The sequence below is a fragment of the Ranitomeya imitator genome, chromosome 9, assembly GCF_032444005.1.
Source record: "Ranitomeya imitator isolate aRanImi1 chromosome 9, aRanImi1.pri, whole genome shotgun sequence".
In the NCBI taxonomy this organism is placed as follows: Eukaryota; Metazoa; Chordata; class Amphibia; order Anura; family Dendrobatidae; genus Ranitomeya; species Ranitomeya imitator.
In genome coordinates this window covers 41,501,621-41,525,269 of record NC_091290.1, presented here as the reverse complement: position 1 = coordinate 41,525,269, position 23,649 = coordinate 41,501,621, and the positions used below count along the sequence as shown (strand labels likewise).

Sequence of the window (23,649 nt, the reverse complement as noted above, 5' to 3'; positions counted from 1 at the left end):
GCCTATAAATTGGGTATGGGGTGTAGAGAGATGGTGTGTTACACTCCAAGGTGTTCCCCAGGTTTCCTCGCCAATGCTTCGATCATCATGCTCTCGTTTAGTAGTTGTTGGAAACTACGCTGCATTAGGCCTATAAATTGGGTATGGGGTGTAGAGAGATGGTGTGTTCCACTCCAAGGTGTTCCCCAGGTTTCCTCGCCAATGCTTCGATCATCATGCTCTCGTTTAGTAGTTGTTGGAAACTACGCTGCATTAGGCCTACAAATTGGGTATGGGGTGTAGAGAGATGGTGTGTTCCACTCCAAGGTGTTCTCCAGGTTGCCTTTCCTGAGCTTCGATCTTCCGGCTCTCGTTTAGTAGTTGTTGGAAACTACGCTGCATTAGGCCTACAAATTGGGTATGGGGTGTAGAGAGATGGTGTGTTCCACTCCACGGTGTTCCCCAGGTTTCCTCGCCAATGCTTCGATCTTCATGCTCTCATTTACTAGTTGTTGGAAACTACGCTGCATTAGGCCTACAAATTGGGTATGGGGTGTAGAGAGATGGTGTGTTCCACTCCAAGGTGTTCCCCAGGTTTCCTCGCCAATGCTTCGATCATCATGCTCTCGTTTAGTAGTTGTTGGAAACTACGCTGCATTAGGCCTACAAATTGGGTATGGGGTGTAGAGAGATGGTGTGTTCCACTCCAAGGTGTTCCCCAGGTTTCCTCGCCAATGCTTCGATCTTCATGCTCTCGTTTACTAGTTGTTGGAAACTACGCTGCATTAGGCCTACAAATTGGGTATGGGGTGTAGAGAGATGGTGTGTTCCACTCCAAGGTGTTCTCCAGGTTGCCTTTCCTGAGCTTCGATCTTCCGGCTCTCGTTTAGTAGTTGTTGGAAACTACGCTGCATTAGGCCTACAAATTGGGTATGGGGTGTAGAGAGATGGTGTGTTCCACTCCAAGGTGTTCCCCAGGTTTCCTCGCCAATGCTTCGATCATCATGCTCTCGTTTAGTAGTTGTTGGAAACTACGCTGCATTAGGCCTACAAATTGGGTATGGGGTGTAGAGAGATGGTGTGTTCCACTCCAAGGTGTTCCCCAGGTTTCCTCGCCAATGCTTCGATCATCATGCTCTCATTTAGTAGTTGTTGGAAACTACGCTGCATTAGGCCTATAAATTGGGTATGGGGTGTAGAGAGATGGTGTGTTCCACTCCAAGGTGTTCTCCAGGTTGCCTTTCCTGAGCTTCGATCTTCCGGCTCTCGTTTAGTAGTTGTTGGAAACTACGCTGCATTAGGCCTACAAATTGGGTATGGGGTGTAGAGAGATGGTGTGTTCCACTCCAAGGTGTTCTCCAGGTTGCCTTTCCTGAGCTTCGATCTTCCGGCTCTCGTTTAGTAGTTGTTGGAAACTACGCTGCATTAGGCCTACAAATTGGGTATGGGGTGTAGAGAGATGGTGTGTTCCACTCCAAGGTGTTCTCCAGGTTGCCTTTCCTGAGCTTCGATCTTCCGGCTCTCGTTTAGTAGTTGTTGGAAACTACGCTGCATTAGGCCTACAAATTGGGTATGGGGTGTAGAGAGATGGTGTGTTCCACTCCAAGGTGTTCCCCAGGTTTCCTCGCCAATGCTTCGATCATCATGCTCTCGTTTACTAGTTGTTGGAAACTACGCTGCATTAGGCCTACAAATTGGGTATGGGGTGTAGAGAGATGGTGTGTTCCACTCCAAGGTGTTCTCCAGGTTGCCTTTCCTGAGCTTCGATCTTCCGGCTCTCGTTTAGTAGTTGTTGGAAACTACGCTGCATTAGGCCTACAAATTGGGTATGGGGTGTAGAGAGATGGTGTGTTCCACTCCAAGGTGTTCCCCAGGTTTCCTCGCCAATGCTTCGATCATCATGCTCTCGTTTAGTAGTTGTTGGAAACTACGCTGCATTAGGCCTACAAATTGGGTATGGGGTGTAGAGAGATGGTGTGTTCCACTCCAAGGTGTTCTCCAGGTTGCCTTTCCTGAGCTTCGATCTTCCGGCTCTCGTTTAGTAGTTCTTGGAAACTACACTGCATTAGGCCTACAAATTGGGTATGGGGTGTAGAGAGATGGTGTGTTCCACTCCAAGGTGTTCTCCAGGTTGCCTTTCCTGAGCTTCGATCTTCCGGCTCTCGTTTAGTAGTTCTTGGAAACTACACTGCATTAGGCCTACAAATTGGGTATGGGGTGTAGAGAGATGGTGTGTTCCACTCCAAGGTGTTCCCCAGGTTTCCTTGCCAATGCTTCGATCATCATGCTCTCGTTTAGTAGTTGTTGGAAACTACGCTGCATTAGGCCTACAAATTGGGTATGGGGTGTAGAGAGATGGTGTGTTCCACTCCAAGGTGTTCCCCAGGTTTCCTCGCCAATGCTTCGATCTTCATGCTCTCGTTTAGTAGTTGTTGGAAACTACGCTGCATTAGGCCTACAAATTGGGTATGGGGTGTAGAGAGATGGTGTGTTCCACTCCAAGGTGTTCCCCAGGTTTCCTCGCCAATGCTTCGATCATCATGCTCTCGTTTAGTAGTTGTTGGAAACTACGCTGCATTAGGCCTACAAATTGGGTATGGGGTGTAGAGAGATGGTGTGTTCCACTCCAAGGTGTTCTCCAGGTTGCCTTTCCTGAGCTTCGATCATCATGCTCTCGTTTAGTAGTTGTTGGAAACTACGCTGCATTAGGCCTACAAATTGGGTATGGGGTGTAGAGAGATGGTGTGTTCCACTCCAAGGTGTTCTCCAGGTTGCCTTTCCTGAGCTTCGATCTTCCGGCTCTCGTTTAGTAGTTGTTGGAAACTACGCTGCATTAGGCCTACAAATTGGGTATGGGGTGTAGAGAGATGGTGTGTTCCACTCCAAGGTGTTCCCCAGGTTTCCTCGCCAATGCTTCGATCATCATGCTCTCGTTTAGTAGTTGTTGGAAACTACGCTGCATTAGGCCTACAAATTGGGTATGGGGTGTAGAGAGATGGTGTGTTCCACTCCAAGGTGTTCTCCAGGTTGCCTTTCCTGAGCTTCGATCTTCCGGCTCTCGTTTAGTAGTTGTTGGAAACTACGCTGCATTAGGCCTACAAATTGGGTATGGGGTGTAGAGAGATGGTGTGTTCCACTCCAAGGTGTTCTCCAGGTTGCCTTTCCTGAGCTTCGATCTTCCGGCTCTCGTTTAGTAGTTGTTGGAAACTACGCTGCATTAGGCCTACAAATTGGGTATGGGGTGTAGAGAGATGGTGTGTTCCACTCCAAGGTGTTCCCCAGGTTTCCTCGCCAATGCTTCGATCATCATGCTCTCGTTTAGTAGTTGTTGGAAACTACGCTGCATTAGGCCTACAAATTGGGTATGGGGTGTAGAGAGATGGTGTGTTCCACTCCAAGGTGTTCCCCAGGTTTCCTCGCCAATGCTTCGATCATCATGCTCTCGTTTAGTAGTTGTTGGAAACTACGCTGCATTAGGCCTACAAATTGGGTATGGGGTGTAGAGAGATGGTGTGTTCCACTCCAAGGTGTTCTCCAGGTTGCCTTTCCTGAGCTTCGATCTTCCGGCTCTCGTTTAGTAGTTGTTGGAAACTACGCTGCATTAGGCCTACAAATTGGGTATGGGGTGTAGAGAGATGGTGTGTTCCACTCCAAGGTGTTCTCCAGGTTGCCTTTCCTGAGCTTCGATCTTCCGGCTCTCGTTTAGTAGTTGTTGGAAACTACGCTGCATTAGGCCTACAAATTGGGTATGGGGTGTAGAGAGATGGTGTGTTCCACTCCAAGGTGTTCTCCAGGTTGCCTTTCCTGAGCTTCGATCTTCCGGCTCTCGTTTAGTAGTTGTTGGAAACTACGCTGCATTAGGCCTACAAATTGGGTATGGGGTGTAGAGAGATGGTGTGTTCCACTCCAAGGTGTTCCCCAGGTTTCCTCGCCAATGCTTCGATCTTCATGCTCTCGTTTACTAGTTGTTGGAAACTACGCTGCATTAGGCCTACAAATTGGGTATGGGGTGTAGAGAGATGGTGTGTTCCACTCCAAGGTGTTCCCCAGGTTTCCTCGCCAATGCTCCGATCATCATGCTCTCGTTTAGTAGTTGTTGGAAACTACGCTGCATTAGGCCTACAAATTGGGTATGGGGTGTAGAGAGATGGTGTGTTCCACTCCAAGGTGTTCTCCAGGTTGCCTTTCCTGAGCTTCGATCTTCCGGCTCTCGTTTAGTAGTTCTTGGAAACTACACTGCATTAGGCCTACAAATTGGGTATGGGGTGTAGAGAGATGTTGTGTTCCACTCCAAGGTGTTCCCCAGGTTGCCTTTCCTGAGCTTCGATCTTCCGGCTCTCGTTTAGTAGTTCTTGGAAACTACACTGCATTAGGCCTACAAATTGGGTATAGGGTGTAGAGAGATGGTGTGTTCCACTCCAAGGTGTTCTCCAGGTTGCCTTTCCTGAGCTTCGATCTTCCGGCTCTCGTTTAGTAGTTCTTGGAAACTACACTGCATTAGGCCTACAAATTGGGTATGGGGTGTAGAGAGATGGTGTGTTCCACTCCAAGGTGTTCCTCAGGTTTCCTCGCCAATGCTTCGATCATCATGCTCTCGTTTAGTAGTTGTTGGAAACTACGCTGCATTAGGCCTACAAATTGGGTATGGGGTGTAGAGAGATGGTGTGTTCCACTCCAAGGTGTTCCCCAGGTTTCCTCGCCAATGCTTCGATCTTCATGCTCTCGTTTAGTAGTTGTTGGAAACTACGCTGCATTAGGCCTACAAATTGGGTATGGGGTGTAGAGAGATGGTGTGTTCCACTCCAAGGTGTTCCCCAGGTTTCCTCGCCAATGCTTCGATCATCATGCTCTCGTTTAGTAGTTGTTGGAAACTACGCTGCATTAGGCCTACAAATTGGGTATGGGGTGTAGAGAGATGGTGTGTTCCACTCCAAGGTGTTCCCCAGGTTTCCTCGCCAATGCTTCGATCATCATGCTCTCGTTTAGTAGTTGTTGGAAACTACGCTGCATTAGGCCTACAAATTGGGTATGGGGTGTAGAGAGATGGTGTGTTCCACTCCAAGGTGTTCCCCAGGTTTCCTCGCCAATGCTTCGATCATCATGCTCTCGTTTAGTAGTTGTTGGAAACTACGCTGCATTAGGCCTACAAATTGGGTATGGGGTGTAGAGAGATGGTGTGTTCCACTCCAAGGTGTTCTCCAGGTTGCCTTTCCTGAGCTTCGATCTTCCGGCTCTCGTTTAGTAGTTCTTGGAAACTACACTGCATTAGGCCTACAAATTGGGTATGGGGTGTAGAGAGATGGTGTGTTCCACTCCAAGGTGTTCTCCAGGTTGCCTTTCCTGAGCTTCGATCTTCCGGCTCTCGTTTAGTAGTTCTTGGAAACTACACTGCATTAGGCCTACAAATTGGGTATGGGGTGTAGAGAGATGGTGTGTTCCACTCCAAGGTGTTCCCCAGGTTTCCTTGCCAATGCTTCGATCATCATGCTCTCGTTTAGTAGTTGTTGGAAACTACGCTGCATTAGGCCTACAAATTGGGTATGGGGTGTAGAGAGATGGTGTGTTCCACTCCAAGGTGTTCCCCAGGTTTCCTCGCCAATGCTTCGATCTTCATGCTCTCGTTTAGTAGTTGTTGGAAACTACGCTGCATTAGGCCTACAAATTGGGTATGGGGTGTAGAGAGATGGTGTGTTCTACTCCAAGGTGTTCCCCAGGTTTCCTCGCCAATGCTTCGATCATCATGCTCTCGTTTAGTAGTTGTTGGAAACTACGCTGCATTAGGCCTACAAATTGGGTATGGGGTGTAGAGAGATGGTGTGTTCCACTCCAAGGTGTTCTCCAGGTTGCCTTTTCTGAGCTTCGATCTTCCGGCTCTCGTTTAGTAGTTGTTGGAAACTACGCTGCATTAGGCCTACAAATTGGGTATGGGGTGTAGATAGATGGTGTGTTCCACTCCAAGGTGTTCCCCAGGTTTCCTCGCCAATGCTTCGATCATCATGCTCTCGTTTAGTAGTTGTTGGACACTACGCTGCATTAGGCCTACAAATTGGGTATGGGGTGTAGAGAGATGGTGTGTTCCACTCCAAGGTGTTCCCCAGGTTTCCTTGCCAATGCTTCGATCATCATGCTCTCGTTTAGTAGTTGTTGGAAACTACGCTGCATTAGGCCTACAAATTGGGTATGGGGTGTAGAGAGATGGTGTGTTCCACTCCAAGGTGTTCTCCAGGTTGCCTTTCCTGAGCTTCGATCTTCCGGCTCTCGTTTAGTAGTTGTTGGAAACTACGCTGCATTAGGCCTACAAATTGGGTATGGGGTGTAGAGAGATGGTGTGTTCCACTCCAAGGTGTTCCCCAGGTTTCCTCGCCAATGCTTCGATCTTCATGCTCTCGTTTACTAGTTGTTGGAAACTACGCTGCATTAGGCCTACAAATTGGGTATGGGGTGTAGAGAGATGGTGTGTTCCACTCCAAGGTGTTCCCCAGGTTTCCTCGCCAATGCTTCGATCATCATGCTCTCGTTTAGTAGTTGTTGGAAACTACGCTGCATTAGGCCTACAAATTGGGTATGGGGTGTAGAGAGATGGTGTGTTCCACTCCAAGGTGTTCCCCAGGTTTCCTCGCCAATGCTTCGATCATCATGCTCTCGTTTAGTAGTTGTTGGAAACTACGCTGCATTAGGCCTACAAATTGGGTATGGGGTGTAGAGAGATGGTGTGTTCCACTCCAAGGTGTTCTCCAGGTTGCCTTTCCTGAGCTTCGATCTTCCGGCTCTCGTTTAGTAGTTCTTGGAAACTACACTGCATTAGGCCTACAAATTGGGTATGGGGTGTAGAGAGATGGTGTGTTCCACTCCAAGGTGTTCCCCAGGTTGCCTTTCCTGAGCTTCGATCTTCCGGCTCTCGTTTAGTAGTTCTTGGAAACTACACTGCATTAGGCCTACAAATTGGGTATGGGGTGTAGAGAGATGGTGTGTTCCACTCCAAGGTGTTCTCCAGGTTGCCTTTCCTGAGCTTCGATCTTCCGGCTCTCGTTTAGTAGTTCTTGGAAACTACGCTGCATTAGGCCTACAAATTGGGTATGGGGTGTAGAGAGATGGTGTGTTCCACTCCAAGGTGTTCTCCAGGTTGCCTTTCCTGAGCTTCGATCTTCCGGCTCTCGTTTAGTAGTTGTTGGAAACTACGCTGCATTAGGCCTACAAATTGGGTATGGGGTGTAGAGAGATGGTGTGTTCCACTCCAAGGTGTTCCCCAGGTTTCCTCGCCAATGCTTCGATCATCATGCTCTCGTTTAGTAGTTGTTGGAAACTACGCTGCATTAGGCCTACAAATTGGGTATGGGGTGTAGAGAGATGGTGTGTTCCACTCCAAGGTGTTCCCCAGGTTTCCTCGCCAATGCTTCGATCATCATGCTCTCGTTTAGTAGTTGTTGGAAACTACGCTGCATTAGGCCTACAAATTGGGTATGGGGTGTAGAGAGATGGTGTGTTCCACTCCAAGGTGTTCTCCAGGTTGCCTTTCCTGAGCTTCGATCTTCCGGCTCTCGTTTAGTAGTTGTTGGAAACTACGCTGCATTAGGCCTACAAATTGGGTATGGGGTGTAGAGAGATGGTGTGTTCCACTCCAAGGTGTTCCCCAGGTTTCCTCGCCAATGCTTCGATCATCATGCTCTCGTTTAGTAGTTGTTGGAAACTACGCTGCATTAGGCCTACAAATTGGGTATGGGGTGTAGAGAGATGGTGTGTTCCACTCCAAGGTGTTCTCCAGGTTGCCTTTCCTGAGCTTCGATCTTCCGGCTCTCGTTTAGTAGTTGTTGGAAACTACGCTGCATTAGGCCTACAAATTGGGTATGGGGTGTAGAGAGATGGTGTGTTCCACTCCAAGGTGTTCCCCAGGTTTCCTCGCCAATGCTTCGATCATCATGCTCTCGTTTAGTAGTTGTTGGAAACTACGCTGCATTAGGCCTACAAATTGGGTATGGGGTGTAGAGAGATGGTGTGTTCCACTCCAAGGTGTTCTCCAGGTTGCCTTTCCTGAGCTTCGATCTTCCGGCTCTCGTTTAGTAGTTGTTGGAAACTACGCTGCATTAGGCCTACAAATTGGGTATGGGGTGTAGAGAGATGGTGTGTTCCACTCCAAGGTGTTCCCCAGGTTTCCTCGCCAATGCTTCGATCATCATGCTCTCGTTTACTAGTTGTTGGAAACTACGCTGCATTAGGCCTACAAATTGGGTATGGGGTGTAGAGAGATGGTGTGTTCCACTCCAAGGTGTTCTCCAGGTTGCCTTTCCTGAGCTTCGATCTTCCGGCTCTCGTTTAGTAGTTGTTGGAAACTACGCTGCATTAGGCCTACAAATTGGGTATGGGGTGTAGAGAGATGGTGTGTTCCACTCCAAGGTGTTCCCCAGGTTTCCTCGCCAATGCTTCGATCTTCATGCTCTCGTTTACTAGTTGTTGGAAACTACGCTGCATTAGGCCTACAAATTGGGTATGGGGTGTAGAGAGATGGTGTGTTCCACTCCAAGGTGTTCCCCAGGTTTCCTCGCCAATGCTTCGATCATCATGCTCTCGTTTAGTAGTTGTTGGAAACTACGCTGCATTAGGCCTACAAATTGGGTATGGGGTGTAGAGAGATGGTGTGTTCCACTCCAAGGTGTTCCCCAGGTTTCCTCGCCAATGCTCCGATCATCATGCTCTCGTTTAGTAGTTGTTGGAAACTACGCTGCATTAGGCCTACAAATTGGGTATGGGGTGTAGAGAGATGGTGTGTTCCACTCCAAGGTGTTCTCCAGGTTGCCTTTCCTGAGCTTCGATCTTCCGGCTCTCGTTTAGTAGTTCTTGGAAACTACACTGCATTAGGCCTACAAATTGGGTATGGGGTGTAGAGAGATGGTGTGTTCCACTCCAAGGTGTTCCCCAGGTTGCCTTTCCTGAGCTTCGATCTTCCGGCTCTCGTTTAGTAGTTCTTGGAAACTACACTGCATTAGGCCTACAAATTGGGTATGGGGTGTAGAGAGATGGTGTGTTCCACTCCAAGGTGTTCTCCAGGTTGCCTTTCCTGAGCTTCGATCTTCCGGCTCTCGTTTAGTAGTTCTTGGAAACTACACTGCATTAGGCCTACAAATTGGGTATGGGGTGTAGAGAGATGGTGTGTTCCACTCCAAGGTGTTCCCCAGGTTTCCTCGCCAATGCTTCGATCATCATGCTCTCGTTTAGTAGTTGTTGGAAACTACGCTGCATTAGGCCTACAAATTGGGTATGGGGAGTAGAGAGATGGTGTGTTCCACTCCAAGGTGTTCCCCAGGTTTCCTCGCCAATGCTTCGATCTTCATGCTCTCGTTTAGTAGTTGTTGGAAACTACGCTGCATTAGGCCTACAAATTGGGTATGGGGTGTAGAGAGATGGTGTGTTCCACTCCAAGGTGTTCCCCAGGTTTCCTCGCCAATGCTTCGATCATCATGCTCTCGTTTAGTAGTTGTTGGAAACTACGCTGCATTAGGCCTACAAATTGGGTATGGGGTGTAGAGAGATGGTGTGTTCCACTCCAAGGTGTTCTCCAGGTTGCCTTTCCTGAGCTTCGATCTTCCGGCTCTCGTTTAGTAGTTGTTGGAAATTACGCTGCATTAGGCCTACAAATTGGGTATGGGGTGTAGAGAGATGGTGTGTTCCATTCCAAGGTGTTCCCCAGGTTGCCTTTCCTGAGCTTCGATCTTCCGGCTCTCGTTTAGTAGTTGTTGGAAACTACGCTGCATTAGGCCTACAAATTGGGTATGGGGTGTAGAGAGATGGTGTGTTCCACTCCAAGGTGTTCTCCAGGTTGCCTTTCCTGAGCTTCGATCTTCCGGCTCTCGTTTAGTGGTTGTTGGAAACTACGCTGCATTAGGCCTACAAATTGGGTATGGGGTGTAGAGAGATGGTGTGTTCCACTCCAAGGTGTTCCCCAGGTTTCCTCGCCAATGCTTCGATCATCATGCTCTCGTTTACTAGTTGTTGGAAACTACGCTGCATTAGGCCTACAAATTGGGTATGGGGTGTAGAGAGATGGTGTGTTCCACTCCAAGGTGTTCTCCAGGTTGCCTTTCCTGAGCTTCGATCTTCCGGCTCTCGTTTAGTAGTTGTTGGAAACTACGCTGCATTAGGCCTACAAATTGGGTATGGGGTGTAGAGAGATGGTGTGTTCCACTCCAAGGTGTTCCCCAGGTTTCCTCGCCAATGCTTCGATCTTCATGCTCTCGTTTACTAGTTGTTGGAAACTACGCTGCATTAGGCCTACAAATTGGGTATGGGGTGTAGAGAGATGGTGTGTTCCACTCCAAGGTGTTCCCCAGGTTTCCTCGCCAATGCTTCGATCATCATGCTCTCGTTTAGTAGTTGTTGGAAACTACGCTGCATTAGGCCTACAAATTGGGTATGGGGTGTAGAGAGATGGTGTGTTCCACTCCAAGGTGTTCCCCAGGTTTCCTCGCCAATGCTTCGATCATCATGCTCTCGTTTAGTAGTTGTTGGAAACTACGCTGCATTAGGCCTACAAATTGGGTATGGGGTGTAGAGAGATGGTGTGTTCCACTCCAAGGTGTTCTCCAGGTTGCCTTTCCTGAGCTTCGATCTTCCGACTCTCGTTTAGTAGTTCTTGGAAACTACACTGCATTAGGCCTACAAATTGGGTATGGGGTGTAGAGAGATGGTGTGTTCCACTCCAAGGTGTTCCCCAGGTTGCCTTTCCTGAGCTTCGATCTTCCGGCTCTCGTTTAGTAGTTCTTGGAAACTACACTGCATTAGGCCTACAAATTGGGTATGTGGTGTAGAGAGATGGTGTGTTCCACTCCAAGGTGTTCCCCAGGTTGCCTTTCCGGAGCTTCGATCTTCCGGCTCTCGTTTAGTAGTTGTTGGAAACTACGCTGCATTAGGCCTACAAATTGGGTATGGGGTGTAGAGAGATGGTGTGTTCCACTCCAAGGTGTTCCCCAGGTTTCCTCGCCAATGCTTCGATCTTCATGCTCTCGTTTACTAGTTGTTGGAAACTACGCTGCATTAGGCCTACAAATTGGGTATGGGGTGTAGAGAGATGGTGTGTTCCACTCCAAGGTGTTCTCCAGGTTGCCTTTCCTGAGCTTCGATCTTCCGGCTCTCGTTTAGTAGTTGTTGGAAACTACGCTGCATTAGGCCTACAAATTGGGTATGGGGTGTAGAGAGAGGGTGTGTTCCACTCCAAGGTGTTCCCCAGGTTTCCTCGCCAATGCTTCGATCATCATGCTCTCGTTTAGTAGTTGTTGGAAACTACGCTGCATTAGGCCTACAAATTGGGTATGGGGTGTAGAGAGATGGTGTGTTCCACTCCAAGGTGTTCTCCAGGTTGCCTTTCCTGAGCTTCGATCTTCCGGCTCTCGTTTAGTAGTTGTTGGAAACTACGCTGCATTAGGCCTACAAATTGGGTATGGGGTGTAGAGAGATGGTGTGTTCCACTCCAAGGTGTTCCCCAGGTTTCCTCGCCAATGCTTCGATCTTCATGCTCTCGTTTACTAGTTGTTGGAAACTACGCTGCATTAGGCCTACAAATTGGGTATGGGGTGTAGAGAGATGGTGTGTTCCACTCCAAGGTGTTCCCCAGGTTTCCTCGCCAATGCTTCGATCATCATGCTCTCGTTTAGTAGTTGTTGGAAACTACGCTGTATTAGGCCTACAAATTGGGTATGGGGTGTAGAGAGATGGTGTGTTCCACTTCAAGGTGTTCTCCAGGTTGCCTTTCCTGAGCTTCGATCTTCCGGCTCTCGTTTATTAGTTCTTGGAAACTACACTGCATTAGGCCTACAAATTGGGTATGGGGTGTAGAGAGATGGTGTGTTCCACTCCAAGGTGTTCCCCAGGTTGCCTTTCCTGAGCTTCGATCTTCCGGCTCTCGTTTAGTAGTTCTTCGAAACTACACTGCATTAGGCCTACAAATTGGGTATGGGGTGTAGAGAGATGGTGTGTTCCACTCCAAGGTGTTCTCCAGGTTGCCTTTCCTGAGCTTCGATCTTCCGGCTCTCGTTTAGTAGTTCTTGGAAACTACACTGCATTAGGCCTACAAATTGGGTATGGGGTGTAGAGAGATGGTGTGTTCCACTCCAAGGTGTTCCCCAGGTTGCCTTTCCTGAGCTTCGATCTTCCGGCTCTCGTTTAGTAGTTGTTGGAAACTACGCTGCATTAGGCCTACAAATTGGGTATGGGGTGTAGAGAGATGGTGTGTTCCACTCCAAGGTGTTCCCCAGGTTTCCTCGCCAATGCTTCGATCTTCATGCTCTCGTTTAGTAGTTGTTGGAAACTACGCTGCATTAGGCCTACAAATTGGGTATGGGGTGTAGAGAAATGGTGTGTTCCACTCCAAGGTGTTCTCCAGGTTGCCTTTCCTGAGCTTCGATCTTCCGGCTCTCGTTTAGTAGTTGTTGGAAACTACACTGCATTAGGCCTACAAATTGGGTATGGGGTGTAGAGAGATGGTGTGTTCCACTCCAAGGTGTTCTCCAGGTTGCCTTTCCTGAGCTTCGATCTTCCGGCTCTCGTTTAGTAGTTCTTGGAAACTACACTGCATTAGGCCTACAAATTGGGTATGGGGTGTAGAGAGATGGTGTGTTCCACTCCAAGGTGTTCTCCAGGTTGCCTTTCCTGAACTTCTATCTTCAGGCTCTCATTAAATTGTGGTTAAACGGAACAACTGCATTTGGCGTACTAGTTGGTTTGAGGCCTACTATCGGTGTCTGCCACTCCTTGCTGTTCTCCTGGTTTCCTGTCCTGAAATTCCGTTTTCAGGCGCTCGTTAAGTAGTTGTTAATGTTAGACTGCATTTGGCCTACTAGTTGGGTTGGGGCCTACTATCGGTGTCTGCCACTCCTTGCTGTTCTCTTCCACTGAACAAAGCTGTGCCGCCTGTTTACTACGGTTGCCAATTTTGAACTGCATTTCGACTACTTACTGATTTGGGCCTACTCTCTGTGTCAGCCTCTCATTCCAGTTGTCCTCCACTGCAATGCCCCCTGGTTATTCCTGTGTTACCAATTTTGAACTGCATTTAGCCAACTTTATTCTTTGGGCCTATATCTGTGTTTCCTCCTCATCCTGCCCATTGCCCAGCCAGTGATAGATGAGTCTGCTGGTACATTGACCCATAACGCAACATTCCCCGTGCACGCTACACAACAACATTGTGACCCTGCTGAAAGTCAGGTTGCTCTTCCCGCATACCATACCACCTTACACGGGGACAAAGAGGAAGGTGCAGATGAAAGTGCAGGTTCCTTCATCAGGTGGGGGGAGGAATACTAGTTGGCGACGTCACTGGCACAGGGCCTCTCATAGTACGCAAAAGTGTTGCTGCCGGTGGGAGGCGCCCCCGCCGTGCAAACACACCGCTGTACTTTGAGGGGCCCTGTGCCAGTGCCAATGCCAACGAGTGGGCCCCCCCTGCTTGCTCAGGTTCACAGCACTTGCAAAGTTGAAATACTTACCTCTCCCTGCTCCACTGCCGTGACGTGGTCCAGATTTCCTGGGCCCACTAATTACTTGAACCAGCCCTACCCACCACAACTTTAGCCAAATGACCCCCAATTTCAAATGCCTTCCAATTATTATAAGGTAAATTACGCTTGACAAGCTTCATTAAGAAGAATGGATGGTTTTGACATTAAAATGGGCACTCTAGGTGTTTTCCTGGCCCCCACTCACTGCCGACTATGCTGCCCCATTGACTTGCATTGGGTTTCGTGTTTCGGTCGATCCCGACTTTACGTCATAATCGGCCGATTTCACTCGACCCGACTTTTGAGATAGTCGGGTTTCGCGAAACCCGGCTCGACTCTAAAAAGGTCAAGGTCGCTCAACTCTAAAAATGATCTCTAAAAGGCCTAGGGTTAAAGATTCCATTGTATTTTAGGCAAACAAAATATATTGTAATTTTTTTACATTTTAAAAATTACAAAAAGGAAAATGGACTGATGTAAAAGTTCGGTCACACTTGGAGATTTGGGTGATCAAATAACTTTGACCAAGGCTTCAGACCTTAATTAGCATGTTAGGTTTATGGCTTGCTGACTGTCATCATTAGGAAAGGCCAGGTAACGCAGATTTCCCAGCTTTATAAAAACAGGGCCTCTTCTAACCTTGTGCCATAAAACAGCAGCCATGGGTTCTTCTAAGCAGCTTCCTAGCACACTGAAAATGAAATGGTGAAGGCCTACAATGGAGGAGAAGGCTATAAGAAGATAACAAAGGGTCTTCAAGTTGTCCTTTCCTCAGTTTGAAATGTAATTAAAAAAAATGGCAGATAACAGAACAGTGAAGGAGAAGATAAGGTCTGGAAGACCAAGCTAGATATCAGTGAGAGCTGCAGGTAGGATTGCTAGAGAGGCAAATCAGAACCCCCGCTTGACTGCAAAATACCTTGATAAAGATTTAGCAGACTATGTAATTGTGGTACATTGTTCTACTGTTCAGAGACACCTGCACAAATATGGCCTTCATGGAAGAGTCATCAGAAGAAAACCTCTCCTGCATCCTCACCATAACATTCAGCATAAGGAGTATGCAAAAGAACATCTAAATAACCCTGATGTATGTTGGAAAAAGGTCCTGTGGACCGATGAGGTTAAAATAGAACTTGCTGGCCACAATGATCAAAGGTATGTGTGAAGATAAAAGGGCACAGAATTTCAGGAAAAGAACATCTCGCCAACCATTGAGCATAGGGGTGGATCAATCAAGCCTTGGGGTTGCAAAATAGCAGATGATGCAAGACGACCCAGGAATCTCACAGAACTGAAATATTTTTCCAAGGAAGTACAGATGAAAATCCCTCAAACAAGAATTGAGACTCTTGGCTGGCTAAAAAAAAGAGTTACAAGCTGTGATACTTGCGAAAGGGGGTGCTACTAGGTACTAACCATGCAGGGTGCCCAAACTTTTGCATCATCCCATTTTACCATTTTGTAATTTTTAAAATTTAAAAAATGACATTTTTTTTTGCCTGAAATGCAAAGGAAATGTGCCAACTGTAACTTTAGCCCTAGTAGAGATCATTTCATCGTCAACTTGCTTAACAATTCACAATAACAGTAATTGTGACCAGGGGTGCTCAAACTTTTACATTCCACTGTACGTACGGATCATATTTGACCTCAAAAGCAGAGCACAAAAGACTCACAGGTAAGAAGATAGACAGCGTAAGTGATAATTACCAGAGCTGCATATGGATCGTAGTCTCCCACGTATCTATGCATTTGCATTCTTAGCATCTTATATGATCTTTAATAATTTTCATGCTTGCATTTATACTTTACTTATAAAACTCATGTACCAGTGAGGAAGCTCTTAACTGTATCAACATTCCCCAGCATGATAGTCATCAATGGAGCCCTTGGCATATGAGCTTTGTTACCATAGATGAGCAGTAATGATGTATTCTTCCCCTTTGATTCCTGGTAACTTGACGATCCTCTGTATTTTTAATTGGATTTAATCATGTAATCATTTAATTATAATACTATGATAAAGACTGATTATGGTATTTGTGTTACATTTTTCTCATGGTTGCCATTTTAATATTTTTTATTTTTATATAGCACTTGATGAGTGCAAAGCACGAGATCTTGTGCTTGGTGGCATCGGCGGTGCCATGGAAAAATACAGGTCCAAATAGCTCTGGTCCTGAAAGGGTTAAAATAAAATGCATCCTGAGTATATTTCTGTTTTGGTTTGTAGAATTATTTTTACATTAACCACTAGATGTCAGTCGGACTCGTGTCTTTACACAAGAGCAGGAGGGGCACAGTGTATATTGAGCCTTGTGGTTGAATGAATGGTAGAATAGCAATACATATGGGCCAAATAATGATGAAATTACAGCTCTTTCAACTGCAGCTTGTGACTATCTATGACTGACCGCAAACACCCATGATCCAGCAGTGACAGCATTAAAGGGGTTGTTTGGCCTTAAGCTACAAGTCTGCAGTCACTCTATGTGCCCCGCATGCTGTGAGGATTCTCCGTTGCTGGGACCGGCATGCGCCTGTGATTTGCATACATGCGGTCATGTACCGACTAGACGTGCAACTGTATTGATACAGTCTAGTCGGAATGTGGGCGGAAGTATACAAATAGCATACTTGCAGTAACATGACCACCCGCTCTCAGCTTCAGCGAATCTTCACAGCGCGCATTGTGGACATTGTAAAAATTCACAAGTCTGCAGTCACATAGAGTAACTGCAGACTTGGAACTTAAAGCAGAACAACCACTTTAAAGAGGACCTGTTGTCAGGTCAAAAGTGACCAATTTTTGCTCTTATTTCTCCACTCCACGCCCACTTAATTCCTTTTTATATATTGCACTCTATGTAAATTTTTATGGTCTCTACCAAGAGGGCGTTGCTCACAGGATTACGGTAGACTCTGGCCATCACTGATTGGTAAGAGGGTATGAGAGAGGTGTGGGTTCATGGACACAGCGGACTCATCACTGAGTCTGCTGTATTCTTCCTTTTTGTTTTTTACACACATTTTTGGGCCGTTTGGTAAAATAACTCATCGGAACAGTCATGATAAAATGTTGACCTTACAGATCCTTTTACTCATTGTCTTTAAAATGTTTTAAAGTTTCAAAATAGGTCTTTAAAGGAGGCTGTATAGGGTTAGGAAAACATGGTCGCCTTCTTCAACAAACGGCACTACACTTGTGTTGATCACAGATCATATGGTATTGAAGTCCAGGCCCGGTAAAGATTAGCTGGGGTACAACAAACAACCCATGGGACAGGTGTGGCACTGTTAACGGAAGAAAGTGTACAACCCCTTTAATAGTTTAGTTTCCTGACTGCGTTAATGTTTGTCACTGTTGGAAACATCCAGTCTAAACAATCCGTAGTAAGCTAAATGTATTTCAGTGTAAGCAAAATCTATGAGCCCCGAGTGCAGATTGCACAGCTCGGAAGGTTGGCTAGACTGGATGTAAGTTTCCCGATGCATCAGGTCACCTGTTTTTTATTTGTTATATGAATATAAAAAAGTTTTTTTGCCTCAACATAACATTGGAGGCATACAGAGATACAGTAAGACCCCGTACTAGTATATAGACCAAGGTGGAATGTTCTACAAATTAGCTTTGTGTTATTGTTTTGCTTTTTCTATAAATATATGATAAATTTATTTATGTATTCAAAATTATTCAACCCACATTTCCAATTCAGTTTATTAGCAAAACTTACAAAATTTTGATTGTTTTTAACAATCCAATCAATCAAGAAGAACTTAAATAGATCTACACATCTAATATAACAAGTGGTTTCTCCAAATTCATCTCAAAACATAACTTTTACTGACTACTCCATTGTCAGAATTATTCACCCCACATGACAAGCATCTTTAGTACTTTTAGCTGTTATGATCGGCTGCAAACATGATGTATAGCCAGGCACCAGCTTAGGGCAGTGTTCCTGGTGAATCTCAGCTCATTCGTCAAGGACAATGATTCCAGTTCACTTATATTCTCGGGTTAAGCGTTCTACAATCACCTTCCTCAAATTTCACCAAAGATCTACTATGAGTTTAAGTTTGTAAATTATAACGGACACTCCAGAACTTTCCAGGACTTCTTCTGAAACTAATAATTAGTGGACTTTGAGGTTACTTAAGATCACTGTCCTGTTATAAGGTTCATTGGTGCCCAAGCTTTGATTTCCTCACAGAATGCACGGCGCTGTCTCCTTAGATTTCCTGACACTTAAACAGATTTATCTTCCTTAAACACGTTGCAAGTTTCCAGCACCTGAGTAAGCAAAGAAGCACCAAAGCATCACGAAGCCCCCCGACATGCTTCACTGTAGGCATCAACAATCACCCGCCATGCATCACTGTAGGCATCACCGAGCCTCCACCATGCTTTACTGTAGGCATGACTAAACACCAGTAATGCTTCACTGTAGGCATCACCGAGCCCCCTTCCTGCTTCACTGAAGGCATCACCGAGCCCCCGCCATGCTTTTCTGTAGGCATCACTGAGCGCCAGCCATGTTTCACTGTGGGAATCACCAAGCGCCAGCAATTCTTCGCTGTGGGAATCATCAAGCACCAGCCATGCATCACTGTAGGCATTACCAAGCCACCGCTATGCTTTATTGCAGGCATAACCATACCAACGCAATGCTTCACTGTAGGCATCACTGAGCACCCATCATGCAATACTGTAGGCATCACCAAGTCACCGCTATGGTTCACTGTAGGCATCACTATAACAACGCCATGCTTTACTGTAGGCAGTGTGTTTTCTTTACCTCTTCACCATATGCTTCATTTTTACTCCTCCTGACATATCGTATCGCTGATCCATAGACCAGAAAAATTTATGTCGTTTTTAGGATGTTAGATAAGACTTTTCTTCTGCTTTTGGGCCATTAGAGGTGAACATCTTGGCGTTTTGGCACAGAGTCTTTCTGCATTTAGTATGTACTTTATTTAAAAAACTGAACCTTTAGTGTTGCTGCCACTAAATTTTGCTGCAGCTCTTTTACAGTCTCTCAGGAATCTGGTGGCATGTCCTCTTTCAGCGACATAAATGTAGTGTAGCCAGTGTTCCTGTAACTTTGAATTTGTGTTCTTTGACTTCAATTTTATCTCTATGAACATTGAATGCCATTGTATCTTTTGAATCCTTTTCCTTGCTTGTGCAATTCAATAATCTCTTTGCTTAACTTCTTGGCCCACTCTTTCACAACCCAAGAACACTAGTGAACTGGAAGCCATTGCTTATGACGAATGGACTAGGATTGCTCAGGAATGACGGTCTATGACTGTGCATCATGTTTGCTGCAGCTCATCACAGCCAAAGGTGCTCTACTTAATACTAAAGACGCTTGCCATGATGGGGTGAATAATTCTGAGACTACAGTAGTCAGTAAAAGTGGCATTTTGTGATGGATTTGGAGAAACCTCTTGTTAAAATTATGTGTGTTGAGTTATTCTAATTATTCTTGTTTAGTTATTGCGAACATCATAAAGTTTGTAAATTTTGCTAATAAACCTAATTTGCTATGGAAGCAGACGCATTTTCTTTGCAACTCTGCCTAATTGTGATCTGAATTCAGTTCAGTAGATGCCCAGATGGTTTGGAGACCTGAGATGGTTCTTCTGCTATGGCTCCTGGTCAATTCAAGCCATATGTTAGTTTCTACCAGCAGAATTGTTATTCTATTGTGCTACGTTCTGCGTCCATCACACGTTTCTTCTCACCTTTGGATCTTATAGCTGGATATTGTTCCATAGATTTTGCCATGCTTGTACTTTTCAAGATATTTGGCATCTAATGGAATTCATGTGGTTTGGAATATAATAAGCCACAACAAGGTCGGCAAACATTGTCCCGTGATTTACAAGTAGCACGGATTAGTGGAACTCTATTGAAATATACTATCTCTTAGCAACATGGAGAAACACTGTGGGTGGATATTGCATGAGCCATGTTAGCTGTCTCATCTTGTTCTGATACTTTAGAACTATCCAACCATCCACCCCATGGAAAAACCAGGAAAACTGATGTCATGGAAACTTTCTCAGGTTTATTATTTGACGGCTCTTACCATCGTAGTTTCAACCTTGGATAAAGTCACGTGATATCTAGTAGTTGTTTGTGTCTCTAAGGAACATCTTGTTGAAGGGTATAAAAATTTAAAATATGAGAAGTGCTTATATAGATATCTATTATATCTACAGAAAATTTAAAGACATTTTCTAGTAGATGAACATTTTTTTTAAATTAATAATAGAAGTGACTCCCAACTTCAAAGATCCCTTGTGGGTCCAATTCCAATGATCACGTAAGTCCCTGCTGGTCCTCAACAAACCAAAATTAGCCAGAAATTCCCTCTCAATCAATCACTGTCCTCAGTGGTGATCGGTCTCATCCAGTAATTGGTTGAGCAGCCATTTCTGGTGTATTGAAAAAAAAAAGGACCAGGAAGCCCTAACCAGTAAATCAAGATCTGCGATGGATGACTGAGGGTGAGAATCAATACATTTATTTTTTTCTACTTCTCGAAGCCTTTTTAAGAATGAGCTTCATCGGCTGGTAAATCCTTTTGACTTTTTAGAACGTTAAAGGAAATTGTCTTGTTGCTGTGTTTGTAGTGACTTGACTTATTTTACTTACATCGTTTCCTTTTCAGGAATTTGAAAAATTAGAGAAGGATAACGCTGCCTTGCGTAAGGAGATCCAGAAGCTGCAAGAGGAACAAACCTACTGGACTAAAGTCTTACAACAACATGAAGACACCTGCATTCTTCTGTCACCCGATATCATCCGGGAGTTACTCAAACCAGAAGCCCTGTTCCCTTCAAACGATATAGACCAATTTACTGATTTCTAAATATTATTCAGGGACGCTTATGGTTTTTAGTACCAAACACCAAATAAAACACTAGATTTATTGCCTACATAATGCCAATTTGCACCTTCCAAACTTTATGCATAATCCCTCCCAATGACTTTTTCTTTTAGAAGGTCTACTGAAAAGTTCTAAACTGATAGATTGGTGTATAAGGGGTAATGTTTCTCCTTGTGAGAAAGAAATGCGAGTGTAAGGAGACTTATAGGCCATGCAATGCTCCTCTGGGAAATTAAATATAAAATTTCCACTTTAGACAAGAAGAGAATTTGAACTCTAGCGTCACCTATTAAAAGTAGCAATCCTGGAACCAATAAAGTTTGTGTTATAAAAAAAAAACGTAGCAATCCTAAATGTCAGTATCGACCCTTTAACAAGCCTTGCCACATGACTTAGGGTGAAAGCCAAACCAAAATCTCAATTTGCAGACGTGTTTCGGGTTGCTGCCCCTCCTCAGTGCAAAGCATCAGATCAGATTATAACAGATATCCTTAAAAAGTAACTAAACGTTCATTTTTTTCAGCATGGAAACTTATGCAAATCACTTTATTAGGGAATTAGACTTTCTTGCTGAAAAAAACCTTCCATGTAAGTGGCATCCAAACTCCTGCTTTTCACCAGTCTATTTTCCTGCCTTCAGCTGCATTGATATTAGAACATACTCATTTGGAGTACAGATGGATGGCAGTGATGGGTCAGCGCCTGTGTCCTCCTCTGAGTGTTCTGTTCATCAAAAGTTCATTTCAGTTCTTCAATACAAAAAGTGAAACTCATATATTATATATAGTCATTACAGAGTGATCGATTTCAAGTGTTTATTTCTGTTAATGTTGATGATTATGGCTTACAGCCAATGAAAACCCAAAAGTCATTATCTCAGTAAATTAGAATAATTAAGAAAAAACACCTGCAAAGCGTCTTAACTGGGCCAAGGAGGAAAAGAACTGTACTGTTGCTCTAATTGCTTCTAATTTAGTGAGAAGCATTTGTAGACTGTGAGAAAAGTAGAGGTTTGAAATCCATGTACATGCAATGAATGATCATAAATCCTCTAAGAATGTAATTTATAAAGTTTCATAACTTTTCACACTGTACAAAATTATTAATTTTTTTTTAATGTTTCAATAAATAGAGCAGCGCATGTGCATCCACTTCTTTACTCGCAGCAACTGCAGCACCAAAATATATTTTACAAACAGTTTAGTATAAAATCTCATAGTAAAGTTTAGTAGAAAATCTCAGATCTGCATTTCTTCACACAGCCATATAGGTGTATTATATATGTTTGTCTGTAGCAACAACTAGGTAGAGTTTAGCAGCTTAGTAAAGATGGATTTATTACAGTATAAACTCACATTTATTTTACTCGCGGATGTTGCGCCATTAATTCCACAGCGCTTTACAGACATCATCATCACTATCCTGCTTGAAGGTGAAACTACGCCCCAATCTCAAGTCTTTTGTGGCCTCTTAACTGGTTTTACTCTGGGATTCACCTGTATTTATCTCCAATCATCTTCCCATCAACTCTGACCAGCTCCCTTCTCCTGGCTGAAGAAAGTATCCCCAAAGCATGATGTTGCCACCACTACTTTTGACGGTGGGGATGATATTTTTAGGGTGATGTACAGTGTTAGTATTTTTTTTTCGCCACACATAGGGTTTTGCATTTGGCGTAAAACGTTCTACTTTGGCCTCATCTGACCAGAGGACCTTTTTACACATAGAGCTGTGTCCCCTACGCAGGTTTTATGCAAACTACAAATGGGTCTTCTTTTGACTTGCTTTCAAAAATGGCTTTCTTCTTGCCACTCTTCAATAAAGGCCAGATTTATGGAGCATACGACTAATAGTTTTCCTGTGGAAAGATTCTCCTACCTGAGCTGTGGATCCCTGCAGCTCCTACAGAGTGACCATAGGCCTGTTGACTGCTTCTCTAATTTGTGTGCTCATTGTTTGGGATGTTCGTTTACGTGGACGGCCATGTCTTGGTAGGTTTGCAGTTGTGCCAACCTACTTCCATGGATGATGGATTGAACAGTTCTCCGAGAGATGTTCAGCTTTTGGGCTATTTTGTTTAGAACCTAACCCAGCTTTACTCATCTCTGCAACTTTATCCCTGACCTGCCTGGCAAAAACTTATTGTCAAGGGTAGCATTAAACCAAAATCCATCACAATCAAAACATTTTCTGCCAATTGTTTTTACCAGCTGAAGGTAAAATGTAATGGCTTACAAAAAAGTTGTTGAATTGTGCACTATGATTTCTAGTGGATGCACTTGACCGAAAAATGTTCAAAATTCCTAACGCTAAAGGGGCCAATTTATGAAATTATGTCAGAAAAATGACAAAAAAAGTTTTGAAAAACTGCAAGACTCGCGTAACGTGAGCGTGCTCTACGAAAGTCTTGATTAATCGTCCCCAATTCATCAAAGCTATTTTGCCAGAATTCTGGCGTGAATTGCTTTTAAAAGTAAGAAAATGTTTGCAGAATTTTTGTGACTTGTTGTTTTCACACCAGTTTCATAGACTGGTGTAGGTTTTCTGGTGCGGCACATGGAGGCACACGAGACTGGTTAGAAGCTCCTGATTCATTAGGAAGGGTGCGCCCCTTAATGAATTAGAGGCGTCTGACTCCTACCCACCCCCATCATAAATCAGGGCCATAGTCTCTTATGCACTGAAGATGTTCAATGCGTTATTTCGCATTGTCAACCTGACATTCACATTCTGGGGATGTTTACGTACTGAAGGTTCTTTTTCTTGATTGAACTTGAATTCATAGAATTATACGTTGCTGTGAATTAGGATTTAGAAGTGTTAATGAGCATTATCCTCATCTCCTGAATCAGCTTTGTTTTTATACGCTGTTAAATTATATTACCTTTATTGGTGTGAAAGATTTGCACTTTCCAACATATGGCTTTCCTGAAAACACCTAGTTACAAATAAACAATACAGAAAATTTTACGAGACAACTGTCTTAGTGCTGCTTTTGATCTGTTTTGATTGTTTTAGTATTACCGTTTTACGTGTATTACGGTATTTATTGTGGGCTGATATATAATTTAGAAAATCCAAAGATAGAACGGAAGCCACTGTCATAAGTATAAATTACAAAAAATCTTTATTAAGTCATTAATTAAAACACTTTAAAAAAAAAAAAGATAAACACTCTCTTTCTTATATCCACAATGGAGATACACATGCAAATAGACTACAAAGTACAGATCAGGTATCACATACCATTTATATATCCAAAAATTCTAATATAC

The 23,649-nt window shown here is 44.5% G+C and overlaps 1 protein-coding gene across 1 annotated transcript in view; it reads left to right on the top strand.

Moving 5' to 3' along the window:
- BATF2 (basic leucine zipper ATF-like transcription factor 2) overlaps positions 1-23,344 on the top strand; it is a 53,307-nt gene extending 29,963 nt beyond the window's left edge. Inside the window, exon 3 of the mRNA XM_069738812.1 lies at positions 20,156-23,344. Within this exon, the coding sequence (XP_069594913.1) occupies positions 20,156-20,356 (201 nt within the window). The 3' untranslated portion in view covers positions 20,357-23,344. The remainder of the gene's footprint in view (positions 1-20,155) is intronic.
- Positions 23,345-23,649: the final 305 nt, after the last annotated feature.